This window comes from Spathaspora passalidarum (assembly GCF_000223485.1).
Source record: "Spathaspora passalidarum NRRL Y-27907 unplaced genomic scaffold SPAPAscaffold_1, whole genome shotgun sequence".
NCBI classification, from domain to species: Eukaryota; Fungi; Ascomycota; class Pichiomycetes; order Serinales; family Debaryomycetaceae; genus Spathaspora; species Spathaspora passalidarum.
Genome location: NW_006767425.1, coordinates 1,152,942 through 1,170,403, shown reverse-complemented (window position 1 = coordinate 1,170,403; position 17,462 = coordinate 1,152,942). Strand labels below are relative to the sequence as shown.

The following is a 17,462-nucleotide window of genomic DNA, read 5'->3' as shown; positions in this document are numbered from 1 at the left end:
GCAATGAAAAAAAAAAATAGTTTTATTTGTTTCGCACATGGTGATGATATATGGTAGCATCACGTATATTTCCATTGTTTATATAAATCTCCCCCCGGTTAAGCCCAATTCAAATTTTTCGCAATCATTTTTCTATTAATTAAAATGACATTACTATTTTTAATCTTATTACAAGCAATTGTGGGTTTAGTAGTTACTAATAGCAAGATATTTCCTGGTAATCAAGATCTACTTTAATGTGTCAGTTTTTGATCCAAAATGGCTGCATTGAAAGAGATTAAATATCTTGATCCCAACCTATTCTGTTTCTCAAACACAATAATTAGTAGTCCTCGTATAATTGAGTGCAAATCAATAAAATTCTGATATTATTAACTAATAAAAAGAAAAGAAAAGCCGTTCTTTCTATAAAGGTGAGTATGGAAAACTTCTTGTCGTGATTTCCTCATAGTCTATTTATAGCTGTTGGAAATAACATTAAGTCGGTTAAGTTTATCAAGTTAAGATTAGTTATCTCCTGTACAAATCAGCTCATACATCCCCTAATGCAAATTATTTTCCAATAATTGTTACAAATTGGGAAAAATACAACACAATGATGCATAGAAAAATAGTTGTATACAAAGAATTCAAGCAGATTGTTACGCTTTTGTGAATAAACCTTTGAAGCTGCCCGATGTTTTCTTTACATATCCTGGCTCAAATATTTCAAACCTAGAATAGATTGAGTATCAGAAAACTATCAAAATTGACTTCCGTGCTAGATAATGATAGAAAAGGGATCAGACCAGACTCTCCAGAATATGGAGAACCGGCAAATCAAGGACACAGCGATGCATTAGATAAATAATAAATTTAGACCGCATATTGGAACTGAGCGAACCTCCTGGTTTAAATAGCAAATTATTTGTACTATTCAAGGTTTTTCAAACTTTGACCCTGGTTTCAAGGAATTAGACTACCATGAACAAATTGCTTAAAAAGATTTATGCTGTGGGTCGTAAGTGCTCCAGGCGTACAGTACTTCTAATTTCTACCCTAGTCATAACTGGGCTTTATTTTTGTCTTTCATTTCATTTTGGCAGCGACTTACAGCTCAAGTCCTATTTTCAATACCGTCCCCCCAAAGTAGATTTCCTTAGAGAATTAAAATTACACCCTGACTATAAGAGCACAGGATTAAATTTCCAACCAAAACATCCTGGAATTATCCCCTACAATACAACAGTTCTTCAAAAACTAAAGACTTTGTACCCTTATGACTCCGCCCAACCTATCCCCAAACAAATCTTTAAAATGTGGAAAGTTGGACTTGATGACCCAGAGTTTCCTCAACACTTTAGAGAATATCATCAAACTTGGCTCGACAACAGTCCCGACTATACACATCGTGTAATGTCAAATGACGAACGAGATGCTTTGGTACTTAAATTGTATGCTGACATTCCTGAAATAACCCATGCCTACAAAATCATGCCTAAGACTATGAACAGGTGCGATTTTTCAAGCTATTTGCTATTGTATGCATTGGGAGGGATTTATGCTGATATTGATACAAAGTTATTGAAACCTATCAGCAGTTGGATCCCTAGTCAGTCACTGTACTTGGGTAAACTGCTTGATCTAGGTCTCATTGTTGGAATCGAATCTGACTACCATAAGGGCAATTGGGCGAGATTTTTTGCACGCAGGTTACAAATTGAAGCTTGGACATTTTTGGCTAAAAAGGGACACCCAATGCTTGCAGAAATTATCGACAATATCACTGAATATACTTATTGGAGAGAAGAGACTGGAAAATTGGCCGAGGTACTAGGGAAAGATGAAGCTGCCGATGTTTTGAACTGGGCAGGACCAGGGAGATTGACTGATCTCGTGTTCAAGTATTTGAATAATATTCTCCAGACAGATTTTGACAGTTATGAAAAATTAATCGATGACGAGTTTCTTATAGGCATAAAACTTCCAGTTGTTATATTTGATGCTATGGTTTTGCCATTAACATGTATGCAACCTGGAGAGCATCTGAGAATTCTCCAGTCGGGGAATCTTGATGATCCTTTAGCATATATACATCATATATCAGCAGGGCTGTGGAGAAAACACAATAAAGGAAAAAGTATATATGTTGAGTAAGATATTTTCCTGACTTTGCATGCTGTTGCTACTTTTCTTACTTTCATGGCCAAAAGAAACAGAAAACTTATATGACTTTTTTCTATGTCAATTACAATAGAACAATTAACATAGCTAGTGGTTAAGTTGACGACTATTCAAATTAATCAAGTACACTTGAATATTTAATTCTGTTGATTGTAATTGTCGTTACTATGGTATTATTTTATATTATGTATAGAATTGAAAGTTGTTCAACGACCTTGTCTAACTAACTGTTCACATTGGCAACATTTGTTGCAAACTTCCGCGCCTGAAAATTTACGCCCACAAAAACATACAAAAAAAAAAGTAAACAAACCAAATCATCTATTCCCTATTATGCCAACATGAGCGATAGAAGCATGTCAAACCCAACAACGCCACGACGTGCGCGTACGTCATCAGACTACGTTGAATCCACACCCATTGAACAAACGCGACGTCATTCATTCAACCCAACAAACCTAAGGTTACCAACTCATGAAATGCCACAATTGCCAACTAGATATTCAAGCGAGTTCAGACCACGATCACGACCAAGAAGTAACAGATCAACCCCAAATAGACAATCATTGACCCCAGTGAGGCGGAGATCACTAACTCCTAGGAGAACAAGTTTGATAAATTCCAGAAACAGAAGAAGTTCCATTGTGGTTATTGATGGCGGTGAAAAAGTATTTATGGGGGATTACAGAGGCCCTATATCAAATGAATTCTTGTTGTATTTCTGTAAAGTTGATCAGAAACGCAAACGTCAGCAGGAAGAGATTCAGCAAAGGCGTGAAGTTGATGAACCAAGGAGAGTTCCCCAAGATCCATTCAGGGTAGAGCAAGGTGAGTTGGTGCGACTCTCTGTATATGAACCAAAACAAGAACAAATACAGGAACCGCAACTGGAGCAACATCCTATACACGAACAAGAGCATATATTTGCTAACAATAATATCGCTAGTACAACTCCAATAAGACGATTTAGTAGAGCGCCTACGCTGTCACCAGCAGAATTTGATCAAAGTTTACCATTACCTCAACAAGATCATTTATTATCACCAGCAGTAGTTACCAAAATTGCATCGACTCCTCAAAAGTCGAAGCCAAATCCAAAACCATTATCATATTTGCAAAAGATCTTACTTGCCAAGAGTAAACAAGCACCTCCTACAGAGTTGAAATCACCTTTAGAAACCAGAATTGAGCACGACATACCTGTCCATGAAGATATCATACAGCGGGAATCGCCTATAATACCAGATAGAACTAGCTTTACTATACGGCAAAGTCTTGTTCCTGGGGTAAATCTTTTGGAGTCTGAATTTATACCCACTACTCCAGCAAAGGAAGTCCCATTTGAAATTCATGTAGATGAACCAATGCACCATAGACCAATGACAGAACAACAACCTCAGCCACCTGCTTTTGAAGATACGTCTCAAGAAGATAAGGAAAACCACCAAGCTGAAGCAGTTGAAAATATTCAATTGCCAACTAACGATATGGACCAGGAACAAGGCTTTGATTTTGCAATAATGGATGATGACCAGGAACCAATTGAAACAGAACAGGATATTACATCCGATCATGATCTTCCAACCGCTGAAGAATCTCAAATCACACCTCCACCAAGAGAGGAAACTCCACCTGTTCCAGGAAGCTATTTTGATACCGTAACTCCACCACGGACTAGATCTGGTTCCAGTTCCCCTGCAGAATTCATTCACCATGAGTATTCTCTTGATCATCACGATGAAAGTATTTTTGATGAAGAATTAGCTCTGCCTTCAAATGTTCCAACTACCCTTGGAGATGTCCCAACTGTTCCAAGAAAACAATTACCTTCTATGAGAGCGCCTTCTAAGCCGAGAAAGAAGCTGGAAATTATTCCTAGTTCAGTCAATTATTCCGATATGGCACATATTGTAAAGACAATTCAAGCACAACATGTCAATGGCGGCAAAAGAAGAAAGAGGAATCCAAGTTCAGAAATTATTAATAGTATCCGTGAGAAAGCTGATTCTTTCCTTGATAGTTTGATGACCGACTTACAAGCCTACGCTGAGCATAGAAGTGATTATGAAAATGTAGAGATTAATATGAGTGATGTTTTGTTATATTTACGAAGGGTAAATTTAACGGGAGAATCAGAATTGGATATTATTTCAACTTTGGCTCAAAAGTTCTTACCCCTCGAATCATTAATCTCATTAGATAATGATTTATACAACTATTTACAATAGACAGATAATACAGTTAATGAAATTTATTTACAGTAGTTTATATACATTATACAGCAGCAGTTCGCTTGATTAATTTGTACAATTCGAAAATTGCAGCTGGGGTAACACCTTGGATTCTTCTTGCTTGTCCAATAGTCTTTGGTTGAATGGTATTTAAGATCCCGCAAACTTCATGAGAAAGTTTGAGATTTCCCACGTTGGTATATGTGTAATTTTCAGGTAATTTCAAGTTCTCGTCTGAGTTGTAAGCGTGTAAGTGTTTTAATTCTGCGTTTTTGAATGGATCATAATTTCCCTCGACAGTGATTCTGTTAATGAGTCTGTCTGACAAGTTTTCATAAATTGAAGGAAGTTTCCCGTTGTTGAATTGTTCAAGGTATGGAAGGAAGTCGGCGAATGAGATATCTTTGTATGAAAGTAATTTCCAGGCATCTACTACAAATCCTGGTCTGGTTGAAATGTTCTTCACGTAAGGTGATAATTTAGCGCCACTAATTCTTACGCTTTGTAAATGCTCTTTGATTTGTTCGAATTGTTTCATTTCGTCCGTGTAATGCTGATAACGCTTTTCTCCAACTACACCAGCTTGGTAGCCCATTTCCGTAAGTCTTCTGTCGGCATTATCTGATCTGATACTGATTCTGAATTCTGATCTTGAAGTAAACATTCTATATGGTTCTTCGACACCCTTGGTTATCAAATCGTCAATTAAAACACCAATATACCCATCACTTCTCTTAATATCTAATGCTTGTTTCCCACTCTGGGTCAATCCCGCATTTATACCAGCAATACAACCTTGTGCAGCTGCTTCTTCATACCCAGTAGTCCCATTGATTTGACCAGCAAGATACAACCCATCGACTAACTTAGTCTCTAATGTATTCTTTAATTCTCTTGGGTCGATATAATCATATTCCACTCCATATCCGGGTTGCACCATGGTTACATTCTCACAGCCAGGCATCATTTTGACAAGTTTTTCCTGTATTTCGGCAGGCATAGTACACGAGATACCATTAGGATAGACCAAGTCGGTATCTAATCCTTCGGGCTCTAACCAGACTGTATGCTGTGACTTATCCGAAAACTTAATGACCTTAGATTCGATGGAAGGACAGTATCTTGGACCTTTGACTGTTTCTCTGATGTGAATTGACTTGTCTAGGTTTGCACGGATGAGGTCATGGAACTCTGGGGTGGTGTTGGTTTGATGGCATGTGACTAATTGATCTTGTAAGGCAACTTTATCATTCATATATGACATTGGTTGTGGTGGGAAATCTGATGGTTGTGGTAGCAAGTGTGTGTAGTCTATCGTTTTAGATGATAATCTACATGGAGTACCTGTCTTAAGTCTGCCTAGACGGAATCCAGCATTAGCAAAAGTCTTGGATAAGCCGAACGTAGCGGCTTCACCAATACGACCTGATGGGTATGCCTTAAGTCCAATATGTATCTCTCCACCAAGGAACGTCCCGGTAGTGACCACGACTTTATCACAGGCTAATATGGTGTTGTCGCCTAGTATAACACCACGAACAGTACCAAACTTCCTCCCAGTGCTGTCTTGGTCCACACTTGGTTCAATAATGATATCCTCGACAGAAGCTTGCAACACGTTCAAATTAGGATAGTTCAATATCTCCTTTTGCATTTCGTTCAAGTATATCTTTCTATCGATTTGAGCACGGGGACCGTGAACAGCAGCACCCCGAGAACTGTTCAAGATTCGGAAATGAATACCAGCCAAGTCAGTTATACGTGCCGCCACACCGTCTAATGCGTCGACTTCTCGGAGGAGGGTTCCTTTCCCTACACCACCCATACTTGGATTACATGATGCTGTTCCTATTTTGTCCACATGAGGAGTTATTAGTGTTGTGGATGTTCCTGATCTAGCAGACCCGGTGGCTGCTTCACATCCGGCGTGTCCCCCACCTATGACTATGACTGGGTGGTGAGCAGACTCTGCTAATTTGGCTTGAAGGTCTGCATTAAGTATGATGGACCTTTTTTGTATGACACTAATATGTCTTGGTTTTAATGTTGGTCTAAACATACTGTAGTGGAGAAACTCTAGTGTGAAAATATTGTAGATGCAAATATTTAAGTTTTTTTTTTTTTCAGCTATAAAAATTATACTCATCTCGTTAGATATCTAGACAAAGATGGCACACCCAACAGCAGATGATTTAGACGATGGATTAGAGTATGACTTACAGCTCTCTGATTCAGAAGAAGAAACTTTCGTAGTCGAACAACCGGAAGTGGTAAAAGAAGAAAAAGAACAACCAGCCAACAAGAAGAGAAAACAAAACACAAAGTTCAAAGAAACCAAGAAACTCAAGATGGAAATGGATATTGAAACCAAGAAGAACATGTCGGTGGAGGAATCGCCTGAAGTCATTGCTGAATACATAAACTCCAAGATTCGCCGAAAGAATCCAAATTTGTCAGCTTTAGAATTGGCCGATTTATATTTTGCAAAGTCGGAAATCAGATCTAATGTTGATTTCAAAGAAACAAGAAACTTGGATAACTTGTCAGCATTTATAACTAACAGATTCAAGAATATGTTACCTACAAAGAAAGGCAAAGAAGACAGCGAACGTAAATTCATTGCCATTGTTTCCATGTCAGCCATCAGGGCATGTGACATACATAGAGCAACCAGAGAACTCTCGGGCTCATCGCTCAAATTAATAAACAAGAATAAGCTTAATGTCGATTTGAAGCTTGTTAAATCTACAAGATCAAGAGTATTATGTTGCACACCAGGAAGATTGGCCAAAGTTTTGGCCCATGAAGATTCCGAACTTCAAGCTTCAGAAGTCAAGATTATCATTGTTGATAATTCATATTTAGATTCTAAAAAGCAAAACATTTGGGACATACCCGAAACTTTTGATGTTCTTAAATCATTGACTAAACAGGGCTCAAAAATTTATTTGTATTAGATTATAGACTTAATGGAAGATATACATTTTTATTTGACTTGTAGTAGGATGTAACTCCTTGTATGACAATGTCTAATATTGAATCATCAACCGAGACAAGCTGTTTGAGGGTGGATTTGTCTATTGCGTCATTGCAGAATTGAAGCAAGAAGAGATAGTTGACCAGGAATGAAAGTGATTCACTTCTTTTCACTGGAGACTTACCATTAGCTTCTGATTCCTGTGCTTGCTCCAACTTTTCTTCTTCTACTGATTTGTCTTCTTCTACTTCTGCTATGTCAAATTCGTCGTCCCATCCATTCTCTTCTTCTGCATCCTTTTGCTCTGGTACCTCTTCTTCCTGCTTATCCTCGTTTTCAGCTAAGTTACCCTCTTCTTTTGTTGACTTGGTCAGTTTGTAAGCATCAACAAGCTCACTTACCAACTTATTTCTAATCCACTTATTTTTGATATCAACAAAATTCAGTCTCATCCAATCAGTAATGAAGATATTATAATTCGAATTATCCTCACTGATTTGAGAGTACTCCTGGGCAAGGACATACATAGCCAGAATCAACTTCAAGCTTGGTCTAATTGGAATATCATCACTATCACTTACCTCCTCAATTGCTTCGGTGAACAAAGAGGAAAACTTGTCGGTTGGCGTGTTATTGACTATATTCAGGAATAACCCATCACACAATCCTTCAATTTTTTTCCAAATTTCTGTGGATTCAGGTGCATCAATTTGACTAAGCTTGTCCTTGATTCTGCTTATGATTCCAATCAAGTAGAAATTATAATCAACTTTCTCAAATGTTTTGAATTCACTGAGTGAGCTAACAAAAAGCTCCACTTGTTTCCATAAACTGGTATTCATGTTACTTCCAAGCTTCTTAAATTCACTAGAGAATAAAGCCATGGTGAAATTTCCCCAGTTGATATGTTTAAAAGTATGGCTCAAATGGGAAATACAATTAATAATATCTAGTTTAGATACGGATTGTTCAGTAGAAACGAGCGTAGTGTAGTTTGTGTACTCGTCAAACCAAGAATACACTAATCCTCCCGCATCTTCACTTGACGAAGACACCGTGTCGGTGATTATCTTCATGTATTCATCAATGTTATCATCCATTATATTGACTAATTCATTAGTGAACATCTTATGCTGGGATTGTCCAGTTTGAGATTGTAATTGTTCTTTAATTATATCAAAGATGCTACTGTTCAATTGAGAAATGTGCATGTCGAATGAATCACTGATTTTGAATATGACTTGGGATAACAAGTTTGGTAAAAGGTCTGTGCTTGATATCATGGTGATTAAGTTCGAGGTAGATCCTGACAATTCAATAGAATCTTGTAATTTAGCAAGACTCAACATAATATTATGAAACATGAATATGGTTGATGATAAGTTAGTTACTCCTGATACAGTCTCTTCTTGAGTTAATAATTCATTGATCATGTCAAATACAAGAGTTGGAAACTGACTTAATTCGACGCTGGTGGTGATCGGTTTATATCCTTCCAAGTTGAAACGGATTGTTGTATCATCAAACCAGCTTCTATGACCTGTCAAATTAGACGCCTTCCAAGGAGTTCTAACTGAATCCAATCCTACAAAATAATCACTGGTTCCACTCTTGAAATAACCTTGTATATAACAAATGGTATTTTCAATATATTTGAAAATTTTAAAGAAGTTAATCTTTTCAGGGGAGTTGCTTCTTACTTGTTCAATCAAGTCTTGCAAGAACTTAAATCTGATGTCGATGAATGAAGAAACTATCTCTTCAAATGAAGTCTGGAGTAATATCGTTAAACTTATGAGGTAATTGTTAATGGGTAACGTATGCAAATCGTACGATTCGATTTTGGAATTGACCAATTCGTAATTCTCAAATTTATCTTCATCCTCCTCTAATTCTTCTTCTTCAAGCTCTTCGTCGATATAATCATCTTGTAATACATTTGTAGTCAATTCCTTCAAAGTTAGTCTTTGACTGAACCTAAACTTGTCATTGTTTGTTGAACGAACAATCGAATCGGTTAAATTGTAACAAGATAACTCTGATTCCAAGTACAGTTTAAATTTATCTTTCATGGTAGTAAACTGACTATTTATGGACTTGTTATTTTCCAAGACATCCCCAAACGACTTCTCAATAGTGTAATACACCTTTGCGTAATAGATAAAATTCGATGTATGAATCAAGGGACTACCGCCTGATCTAATCTTATAATCCAACTTGGCCAATTTCTTGTTGATGATATTCCTTACGACAATAGCCCGCGAATTCAATCTTGCTTCTTGAGCCAGGTCTTTCCTAATCATGGAATCAAACTTAGAGTAATTGTCATGAGTAAAAGAGACAAACTTCGCTGGTTTGTACGACAAATTGGAGATTTGGACGTCAGAGGCCTGACTTATGCTATACATTGAGTCAATATCCTCAGCAATCTTAATCAAATCTCGATACTTGTTGCCAACTAATGTGTGTAAGTCTTCTTTGGTTTGGGCAATTTTGACATTGTACTCGTGGGAGAGTTGTTTGATTTGCGCGATAGGTAGACGAATGAACATCTCATCAATTGATGCTACGTCCTCGCTGGACATAGTTATACTGCTCATGGAGGGGTGAGTTGCTAGTTGGTTGTAAAAATGCTGTACCAGTGTAGGAAAAATATCAACGCTTTTGACAACAACTCAGTAAGTCCCGTGTGTTATATGCAGGATGTTACGACACGCCAGTTCAAGATACAGTAGTAAATTGGGGCGACATCCAAAGTTCAGTCTTGGTTATATACCAATCACTGTTCAAAAAGCGTTACAAGACATCTCCTTCTGTATTTAATATAATTCAAGCTTGTTATACCGTAAACTCATTCTTTTGGACAACCAACAGATTATATGCAGGTGTGGAAGCCAAAATGAAAATTGTGAGACACACATCTTCTGTCGCGACAAAGAGTGAGAGCCTGTCGAGAATTAGTCACTGTGCATTGATTAATCTACTTCAGTTGGCCGATTCCTCCATGATTAAAAGCATATACCATCTTGTTAACAATTTATAAATTCATACGAATAAAAATTCGGCACATTCCACGCAACTACCCCTCCTTAGTGAAAACGAAAATCAAACGAAAATTTTTCTATCCAGTGAATTTTCGTTATAAGTTCAAGCGCGGTTAAAAAAATCAAATTACCTAATTGGGTAGATACTAACCACACCACCACCACAATCATGGACACGCCCAAGAAGACAAGATCACGGACCGGTTGCTTCACGTGTCGCAAACGTAAAAAGAAGTGCGATGAAACTTCGTATCCTGTTTGTCATAATTGTCAAGCCAAGGGGTTGGAGTGTAATTGGCCACCGTTGACTCATGAGATTCATAAGAAGATCGAACAGGTAAAATATGTTGATCAGGATAGGCGAGGGTATAAGACAATTGATAGAGAGGAGGAGTATAAGTCGTTGGATGAAGAATCGGATATAATAATAGAGAAATCAATACGACATGATAAAGAAGTTGTGCCACGAATACATTCGGGGGAGAATATCAAAATTAGTAAGCCTTGGAAAAATAATAACAAGTATTATCTACAACGGATAGCGATGCAGCAGGATATAGTTGATGAACAGCAGCCTAGTGCATATGATAGTAAAGTACCTTATAACTCTGAGACACTAACATATAGCCCTACAGTTGATCCCGGGGATTCCACACTCAGCCCATTTATAGAGGATCCTTTTCTTGACCTAAATTTCAATAGAATGAATGATGTGACAGGCACAACTCCAGATATATAATGTGAATGCAGAACCAAAAATTTTATCAAACTCCTATACTCCCAAAGAAAATAAAGAAACAAAAAAAAAAAGAACTCGAAAATTCTGCTAAAGGACTATATAATATGGATGTTCGAGGTCTTACCCAAGCTAGATCATGCCAGTGAAACAAATGAGTCACACAAGCACAATACATTAGAATATGCCTGTGGTTCAACCGATCGGTTTCCGTAAATCGCTACCCTAGCTAATGCACAATTAGAGCTAGTAGTCAACACAACCGACACCCACGATGTATATATACGAGTTGGTCATACCGCAAATGCTTAGTTAGACCATAAAATAACGTTTACAACGTAGATCGTAAGATTAAGAAATTATTTCTTAATAATTCCGACCATCGGAAATGCCAGTCCGGAAATAATCTTTTTATTGTTTTTTTTTTTTACTTTGTCCCTTGGTTGTTTTTTTTTTCAAATGTTAACATTCCTACGTGAAATTTTAACCCCCAAAAACCCTAAACATATCCCATAATTACAATAAATAATTCATATTACTAGTCAACCATGACATCATTACAGAAAGTGAACGAGCCATACTACGATAATAATCCCCACCAAAGTCCCACATATTACAATAACAATCAATTATCACCTACTGCTACAGCACCGCACGAGCCCAGTCACACACCATCATCCACATCAACTACCCCTTACTATGATTCCGTTCCTCCTCCTCCTCCACAACAACAACAACAACAACTGGCACAATCTCCCCAACAGGAAGCATACTACTATCAGCAAGAACAACCAGAACCAGAACCAGAAACCGAGACTGTCGAACAGCCATTCTATGTCAATGCCAAACAATACCATCGCATTTTGAAGAGACGTATAGCTCGGGCTAAGTTGGAGGAGAACTTGAAGATCGCTAGAAAGAGGAAGCCTTACTTGCACGAGTCACGACATAAGCACGCCATGAGAAGACCAAGAGGTCAAGGTGGGAGGTTTTTGACCGCTGCCGAAATCGCAGAAAAGGAACGGTTGGAAAAGTTGCAGGAGTTGAATGAAAAAGAGACCAAGCACGAGAATAGCGAAGACGCTAAACAGGAAAAGAACGAGGATGAGATACCTCTGAATGGTTCAAACGAAACCACCACTACTCAATAACTATGCGTAACTTTAGACTTTAGTTTTAATGTATTATATATTTCTATACAAAATGTTAACTTTACACCATTCCCTTTAACAAACTTTGACTTTCAGCACTCAACATATTCAAATAAGATCCAGGAACCTTCTTTAAGTTCTCACCGATAACCAATTTAATCAGTTCAAAATCGTTATTTTTGAGTTGCACAACCGGATCAAACTTACCCAAACTAATGGAAACAATCTTGGAGAAATGTGATCCAAAACTGGACAAATTCAAATCCAATTCACTCAAAGGTGCAGTTGAGGTAGGAACTACATTTCCGTCTTTAGAAACACTCAGGTACTCTTTCAAATTAGCCATTAACTGTTCAATTGTAGCAGGAACGAGTGTTCCATATTGCTGTTGGAAAATAGGGCACGTTACAAAGAAAGACAATCCAATATTGACAATCTTTTTATCTTGCAAATTTCCCAATGTTCCTGAAGTAGTTAATATGAATGATTGATAGATCTGAGCAAAAACTCCTTGTTGTACAGAATCCAATAATCTCACCACAAAATCTCCATTGACAACATTACTGTTTGGATACTTTGTAATGTTTGCTGGCGTCACTGCTAATCCGGCGATAAACACTACAAACCGCTTGACAAACTTGTCAGTTCTTGAATCACTCAATCTTCTCAACAACAAAGTAACCACTGTATTTAAATGCGCTTGTAATTTCTCAATTGGAATATTCAACAATATCAGCTCAAGCAAATCAAATCCATACCCATCATTAACCTTGGAAGCAATCAATTTTTGGAATACTCCCAACAAAGGCAATAAACTGGAATCCCCTTGAGCAACAAATAAACTTGCATCATGGTTTATTATGGCAATTAATAATCGCGTGATACCTGGGATGTTTCCCCTGTATGCCCACACGGAAGGTGAAAGTAATGGTTCAACAAGATTGGCATATGTAGCTGGTAATGCACTAGACTTGTAGTTTTCAAGCAAGTAGGCTAGGATTTGTAATGTGTATGGAACAAATTCTTGAACATCTTCAGCGAGGATTTCTAATAGTGAGGGAATGATTAAATCCATGTATTGAGGAATATCATCGCCATATTTCACCAACAAACCTAAAGATTCAAAGATATAATGAGAAAACTTTGGATTGGAAGGGTTTTTGGCGGTGATTTGTAAAATTTGCAACAATTGTTGAATAATTGCTTGTCGGGTAGTCAAAGTTTCTTCAGAAGTGTGTAAAATACTAACAAGACATTTCATCAAGAACTCATTTTCGGCCAACTTTTCTGGAGATGAGTTATTCATTAATATAAGTTGGAATAATTCAGTCAACACATCATTAACATATGGTTTGATGTCATGCTTGTTGATTACTTGTTCATGACTAGTAAAGTCAGTCATAGTGAGTAACTTTTCAATGGTTATAGCAGCATATGTGTAAACCACGGGGTTATACTTTGCATTCAAATGAGTGATTAATCGTGGTAATATACCAAGTAATTGATCCTTAGTTAATTGGTTTCTGAATGTATAGATATACTTGATGGCATCGACTTGTAAAATTGGATGGGTGGATTGTTCTATTAAATCTTGAGCAATATTATCGGTGAAGAACTTCACAACATCAACCAAAGTGTTGGTTGAAGTAACACCAATAGTGGTGATTGCTCCCTTCGTAGCCAATGAACTAAATAAGTAAATGGCGGTATCCTTATTTCTCCAATCTGCTGACAGGGTATTCAAAAATTGATTGACATACTTCATTACTGAGTTGGTTAACAACTCACTATTCAATTCCTTCAATTCTCGCAAGAAATCAGTGGAACTTTTTCTTCTTGAATCGAAATCGGACCCTTCCAAATCTGATCTTATATAATGTAATGGTTCATCTTCAAATGTTTCTTGATCATTTTCTCTAAAGTAGATATTAGGCAAGATAATCTTTTCAATAATTTCGTTAATGGATGTCTCATTTTGGAAAATGTTTTGATAGTTTTCAATCTTGATGATGGCAGTGAGAAATTGCAAAGATTTAACTACAAGTAAATCAAACTTTGGTTGTTTTGTAACAAAAGTATTGACTAATTCCCAAACGGACGTAATGAATGTTTGAATCAATGGTTCGAATACATCGGCGTATCTGATGACATAAAGCAGAATCAATTCAATGATGGAAGTCTTGACCTTGATTAACACTTCAATTTCATCGTCATTACCTTCGTTATCAATTAGTAACGGATTGGTATAAATCAAGTACTTGTGAACGACATTCATCAATTGAACCATGTTATCTTCGAAAAACTCGGGGATTTCTTGACTATTGAAGTCATAGTATATCTGCATCAACAATAATAAATTATCGAAATAAATATCCAACTGTGCCTTGTTACTTCCTGCCCCGTCGATTAATCGATCAAGTTCAATAACCAATTGTAAGAACGTGGGGGCAAACTTTTCCAACACCAATTTAATCTCCGAGAACAACTCGTTTGAGGGGAACAACGGTCTCCACTTCTTGAAAATTGAATGGGCCACCAATAAGATCGCCTTGTTGTTGACAAAATCGGTCATGGAAAACTTCACCACTAAATTGTCAATCAAGTCGGCCCAGTTATGGGGGAAATCACTTTCGGCAATAAGACTTATAGTCTCGCCCAACTGAACCTGCAAAGACAGGGGTAACTTGATCATGACATCAATGATCTCACGTTTGATCGCGGTGACGTCTTCCAACGGAAGTAGGTAATTGGAACCATCTTCATCAATCCATTTTCGTCTGACTAAATTCTTAAGGAAAACGGCTCCGGCAAGTCGAACAGCTTGTGGTAGGTTGGTAGATGCAATTACATGTAGTAAATTAATGGCAAACCCTGGTTGATTTTCAATCGACCTTAACAATTTCTCTGCCTGCTTGGCATACTGTGGTGAAAGAGATTGTTCCAAGTATGTAGGGATTGATTCTAACGAATTGTCAGCCATGTCAGAATGGAATTGGCTTGGTTTGGCGTGGATCTTTGTTTTGACAACCAAAAAAAGGAACCTGAAATCTTTTCTTCAATAAATTTCTACGATGTTCTTTTTGTTGAGGCTCCCCCAACAAAGGTCGTGGCTGGGAAAAACACAGTACTTGGTAGCACATCACTAACAATTTAATAGTCAATACATGGTGTGGTTTGCTTGAGAGAAGCTCTTACGTCTATTAGTATAAACATCTACTTGGTATGACTTGGCAATGTAGCTTGTTCCTCCTTTATTTGTCTTTGCTTGGCAGTAGCATAAACTAACCCTGCAGCAAACCCGACAAAGATCGAACTCACAGACCAAAAGTTGATCGCAGCATCAAAAAATACTAAACCAGTTAATGCAATCGGCAACTTGTTCAATGCACCCACCATAGAATAGGTGGTTGAGGAAGTAACTCGAACACACCAGGCGGAACAATATGAGATACCCACGGAGGAAACACCAGAAAGAACCATGGCTGCAACCGTAGTTGCTCTATTATCACTAGGGAAATTCACTTCCAAATTAGCTGGAGACCAATCTTCAAGCAATAACGAAGCAACCAATAAAATAGGAATAGCCAACAAGTTGTTATAGTACATTGTATCAAAGTCCTTGAAATTAGTCAACTTGATTCTCTTTCTCATAATCAACACAAACGAAGCGGACGCAAAACAGTTGACAAACATCCAAATATACCCTCTATACAAGGTAAATGCATCTGTTTCTGTCTGGACTTCAACATTGTCTCCATAATAGGCAATAACTGACGAGAAAACCATAAGTAAGAAAGAACTCAACGCCATGGCAGTGACCTTGCCGCCGAACCACAAGACTTCACCATATGCAATCAAAATAATTGTCAAATTCTTAAAAATCGTATACACTGGAATACTCAAATATTGAATAGCCTTGGACCCGGTGTATATCATAGCCACTAACAAAACGGCAATAGGAGACCATTTCCTAGCTTCATCCAAGTTGAAGTTTCGATAGGTAATTATCCCACTGACCTTCAAAGTTCCGATCGTAACAATACATACAAAACATTGTACCGCCAATAGAAAGAAATTCAAATTAAAACTAAATCCAGAAAGCACATATTTATTAGTTACCGTCATCAAAATTGACGATAAGCAATACGCAAGGATTGATATAGGTCCGGAGTTGGAAATCCGGTGGCCTAGTGAATCGTGTCCTAGTTGAGGTTTCTCCATGTTGTCTTGTATGGTTTGTTAGTTTATGGTTTATAAACTTGTGGCAAAGAAACAAGGGATACATCTACAAGGGGAAAAAAGGTTTACGTGGTTTCGTTTATGCTTGGTAACGTGGGGATTGCTCGCACAAAAAAAAGAGCAACAATGCAAGCAACTTGTGCGACACGCCATTCTTTTTTAGCCATTCTCGGTGTTTACATTTGGACCGACAAAGGCTCATAAGACAATATTCACTAGTATTGTTCTAATTTATACCTATTATGTCTATACTGTCTCATTTCCCTATATATAATGTAATGCCAATTATCAAGCATTAATCTTTTGCAATCTGGGATATTGACCTCCACTCTGTTTAAGTCTGGCAATAAAGTCCACTTCTTGCTTTGTCCAGGTTCTTGAAGCGTCAATCACTTTTCCAAATAGCTCTTTAACATCCGTAAAATATCAGCTGTAACCGAGATTAAACGCCAAAATTGACTCTGTTTGATTTTTAACTAATTTCCCAAATTCACAGCTTGAAGCTACATAGCCAGTTGCAAAATACTCAATGGTAAATCGATTCAAATTCATCCATGATATTGTCAATCTTAACAACACTCTCTAGCAGAAATAGATTCCTGATATTTGTAAAATCGATAAAACAACAGTTGAATGTGCTTCTCTGAGCTCCCGGAAGTTCGGATAGACAACATTCACAGGAAATTGGAAAGTAAAAGTTACTTTCCAAATCAAAGTGCTCGCTCAGTTTATCCAAGTAGGAAGTGTCTTGTACCTCATACAAAACATCGATGGCCAAGTTTTTGATTCTCAGGCTTGTCAACCCCCCACTGTGCGCAGGCAATTTATGTGTAGAAGTCAGTATTATTTAGACTAGAAAGAATTTAGGTTTCGAGAACTAGTAGAAAGTAATACTATATATATTCAATTTAGGGAAAGCTT

The 17,462-nt window shown here is 37.4% G+C and overlaps 10 protein-coding genes across 10 annotated transcripts; 5 read left to right on the top strand and 5 right to left on the bottom strand. All coding sequences in view use genetic code 12, as the record gives it.

The window, feature by feature from the left end:
* Window positions 1–963: 963 nt before the first annotated feature.
* On the top strand, window positions 964–2,136 carry SPAPADRAFT_53501 (glycosyltransferase family 32 protein; the record flags this gene model as incomplete). The annotated part of the gene is made up of 2 exons (XM_007372527.1): window positions 964–1,000; window positions 1,043–2,136. 2 exons carry the CDS (start codon window positions 964–966, stop codon window positions 2,134–2,136), a joined length of 1,131 nt encoding a protein of 376 aa, XP_007372589.1.
* Window positions 2,137–2,504: 368 nt separating this feature from the next.
* Window positions 2,505–4,391, top strand: SPAPADRAFT_48209 (uncharacterized protein; the record flags this gene model as incomplete). Its single annotated transcript, XM_007372526.1, has 1 exon — window positions 2,505–4,391. The coding sequence occupies one exon, from the start codon at window positions 2,505–2,507 to the stop codon at window positions 4,389–4,391; it is 1,887 nt and encodes a 628-aa protein (XP_007372588.1).
* A 46-nt stretch (window positions 4,392–4,437) lies between these two features.
* On the bottom strand, window positions 4,438–6,453 carry MTO1 (tRNA modification protein; the record flags this gene model as incomplete). Its single annotated transcript, XM_007372525.1, has 1 exon — window positions 4,438–6,453. One exon carries the CDS (start codon window positions 6,451–6,453, stop codon window positions 4,438–4,440), a length of 2,016 nt encoding a protein of 671 aa, XP_007372587.1.
* A 93-nt stretch (window positions 6,454–6,546) lies between these two features.
* On the bottom strand, window positions 6,547–8,419 carry SPAPADRAFT_58372 (uncharacterized protein; the record flags this gene model as incomplete). Its single annotated transcript, XM_007372523.1, has 1 exon — window positions 6,547–8,419. The coding sequence occupies one exon, from the start codon at window positions 8,253–8,255 to the stop codon at window positions 7,353–7,355; it is 903 nt and encodes a 300-aa protein (XP_007372585.1).
* SPAPADRAFT_131035 (uncharacterized protein) lies at window positions 6,563–7,351 on the top strand (the record flags this gene model as incomplete). The annotated part of the gene is made up of 1 exon (XM_007372524.1): window positions 6,563–7,351. One exon carries the CDS (start codon window positions 6,563–6,565, stop codon window positions 7,349–7,351), a length of 789 nt encoding a protein of 262 aa, XP_007372586.1.
* A 145-nt stretch (window positions 8,420–8,564) lies between the features above and the next one.
* SPAPADRAFT_131499 (uncharacterized protein) lies at window positions 8,565–9,971 on the bottom strand (the record flags this gene model as incomplete). The annotated part of the gene is made up of 1 exon (XM_007372522.1): window positions 8,565–9,971. A coding segment is annotated over one exon (1,407 nt), but the record flags the coding sequence as incomplete, so codon positions are not given.
* Window positions 9,972–10,402: 431 nt separating this feature from the next.
* Window positions 10,403–11,516, top strand: ZCF4 (Zcf4p; the record flags this gene model as incomplete). The annotated part of the gene is made up of 1 exon (XM_007372521.1): window positions 10,403–11,516. One exon carries the CDS (start codon window positions 10,585–10,587, stop codon window positions 11,152–11,154), a length of 570 nt encoding a protein of 189 aa, XP_007372583.1.
* A 183-nt stretch (window positions 11,517–11,699) lies between these two features.
* Window positions 11,700–12,302, top strand: HAP2 (Hap2p; the record flags this gene model as incomplete). Its single annotated transcript, XM_007372520.1, has 1 exon — window positions 11,700–12,302. The coding sequence occupies one exon, from the start codon at window positions 11,700–11,702 to the stop codon at window positions 12,300–12,302; it is 603 nt and encodes a 200-aa protein (XP_007372582.1).
* Window positions 12,303–12,363: 61 nt separating this feature from the next.
* Window positions 12,364–15,282, bottom strand: SPAPADRAFT_48204 (importin-alpha export receptor; the record flags this gene model as incomplete). Its single annotated transcript, XM_007372519.1, has 1 exon — window positions 12,364–15,282. The coding sequence occupies one exon, from the start codon at window positions 15,280–15,282 to the stop codon at window positions 12,364–12,366; it is 2,919 nt and encodes a 972-aa protein (XP_007372581.1).
* A 200-nt stretch (window positions 15,283–15,482) lies between these two features.
* On the bottom strand, window positions 15,483–16,568 carry SPAPADRAFT_58369 (GDP-mannose transporter; the record flags this gene model as incomplete). Its single annotated transcript, XM_007372518.1, has 1 exon — window positions 15,483–16,568. One exon carries the CDS (start codon window positions 16,521–16,523, stop codon window positions 15,516–15,518), a length of 1,008 nt encoding a protein of 335 aa, XP_007372580.1.
* Window positions 16,569–17,462: the final 894 nt, after the last annotated feature.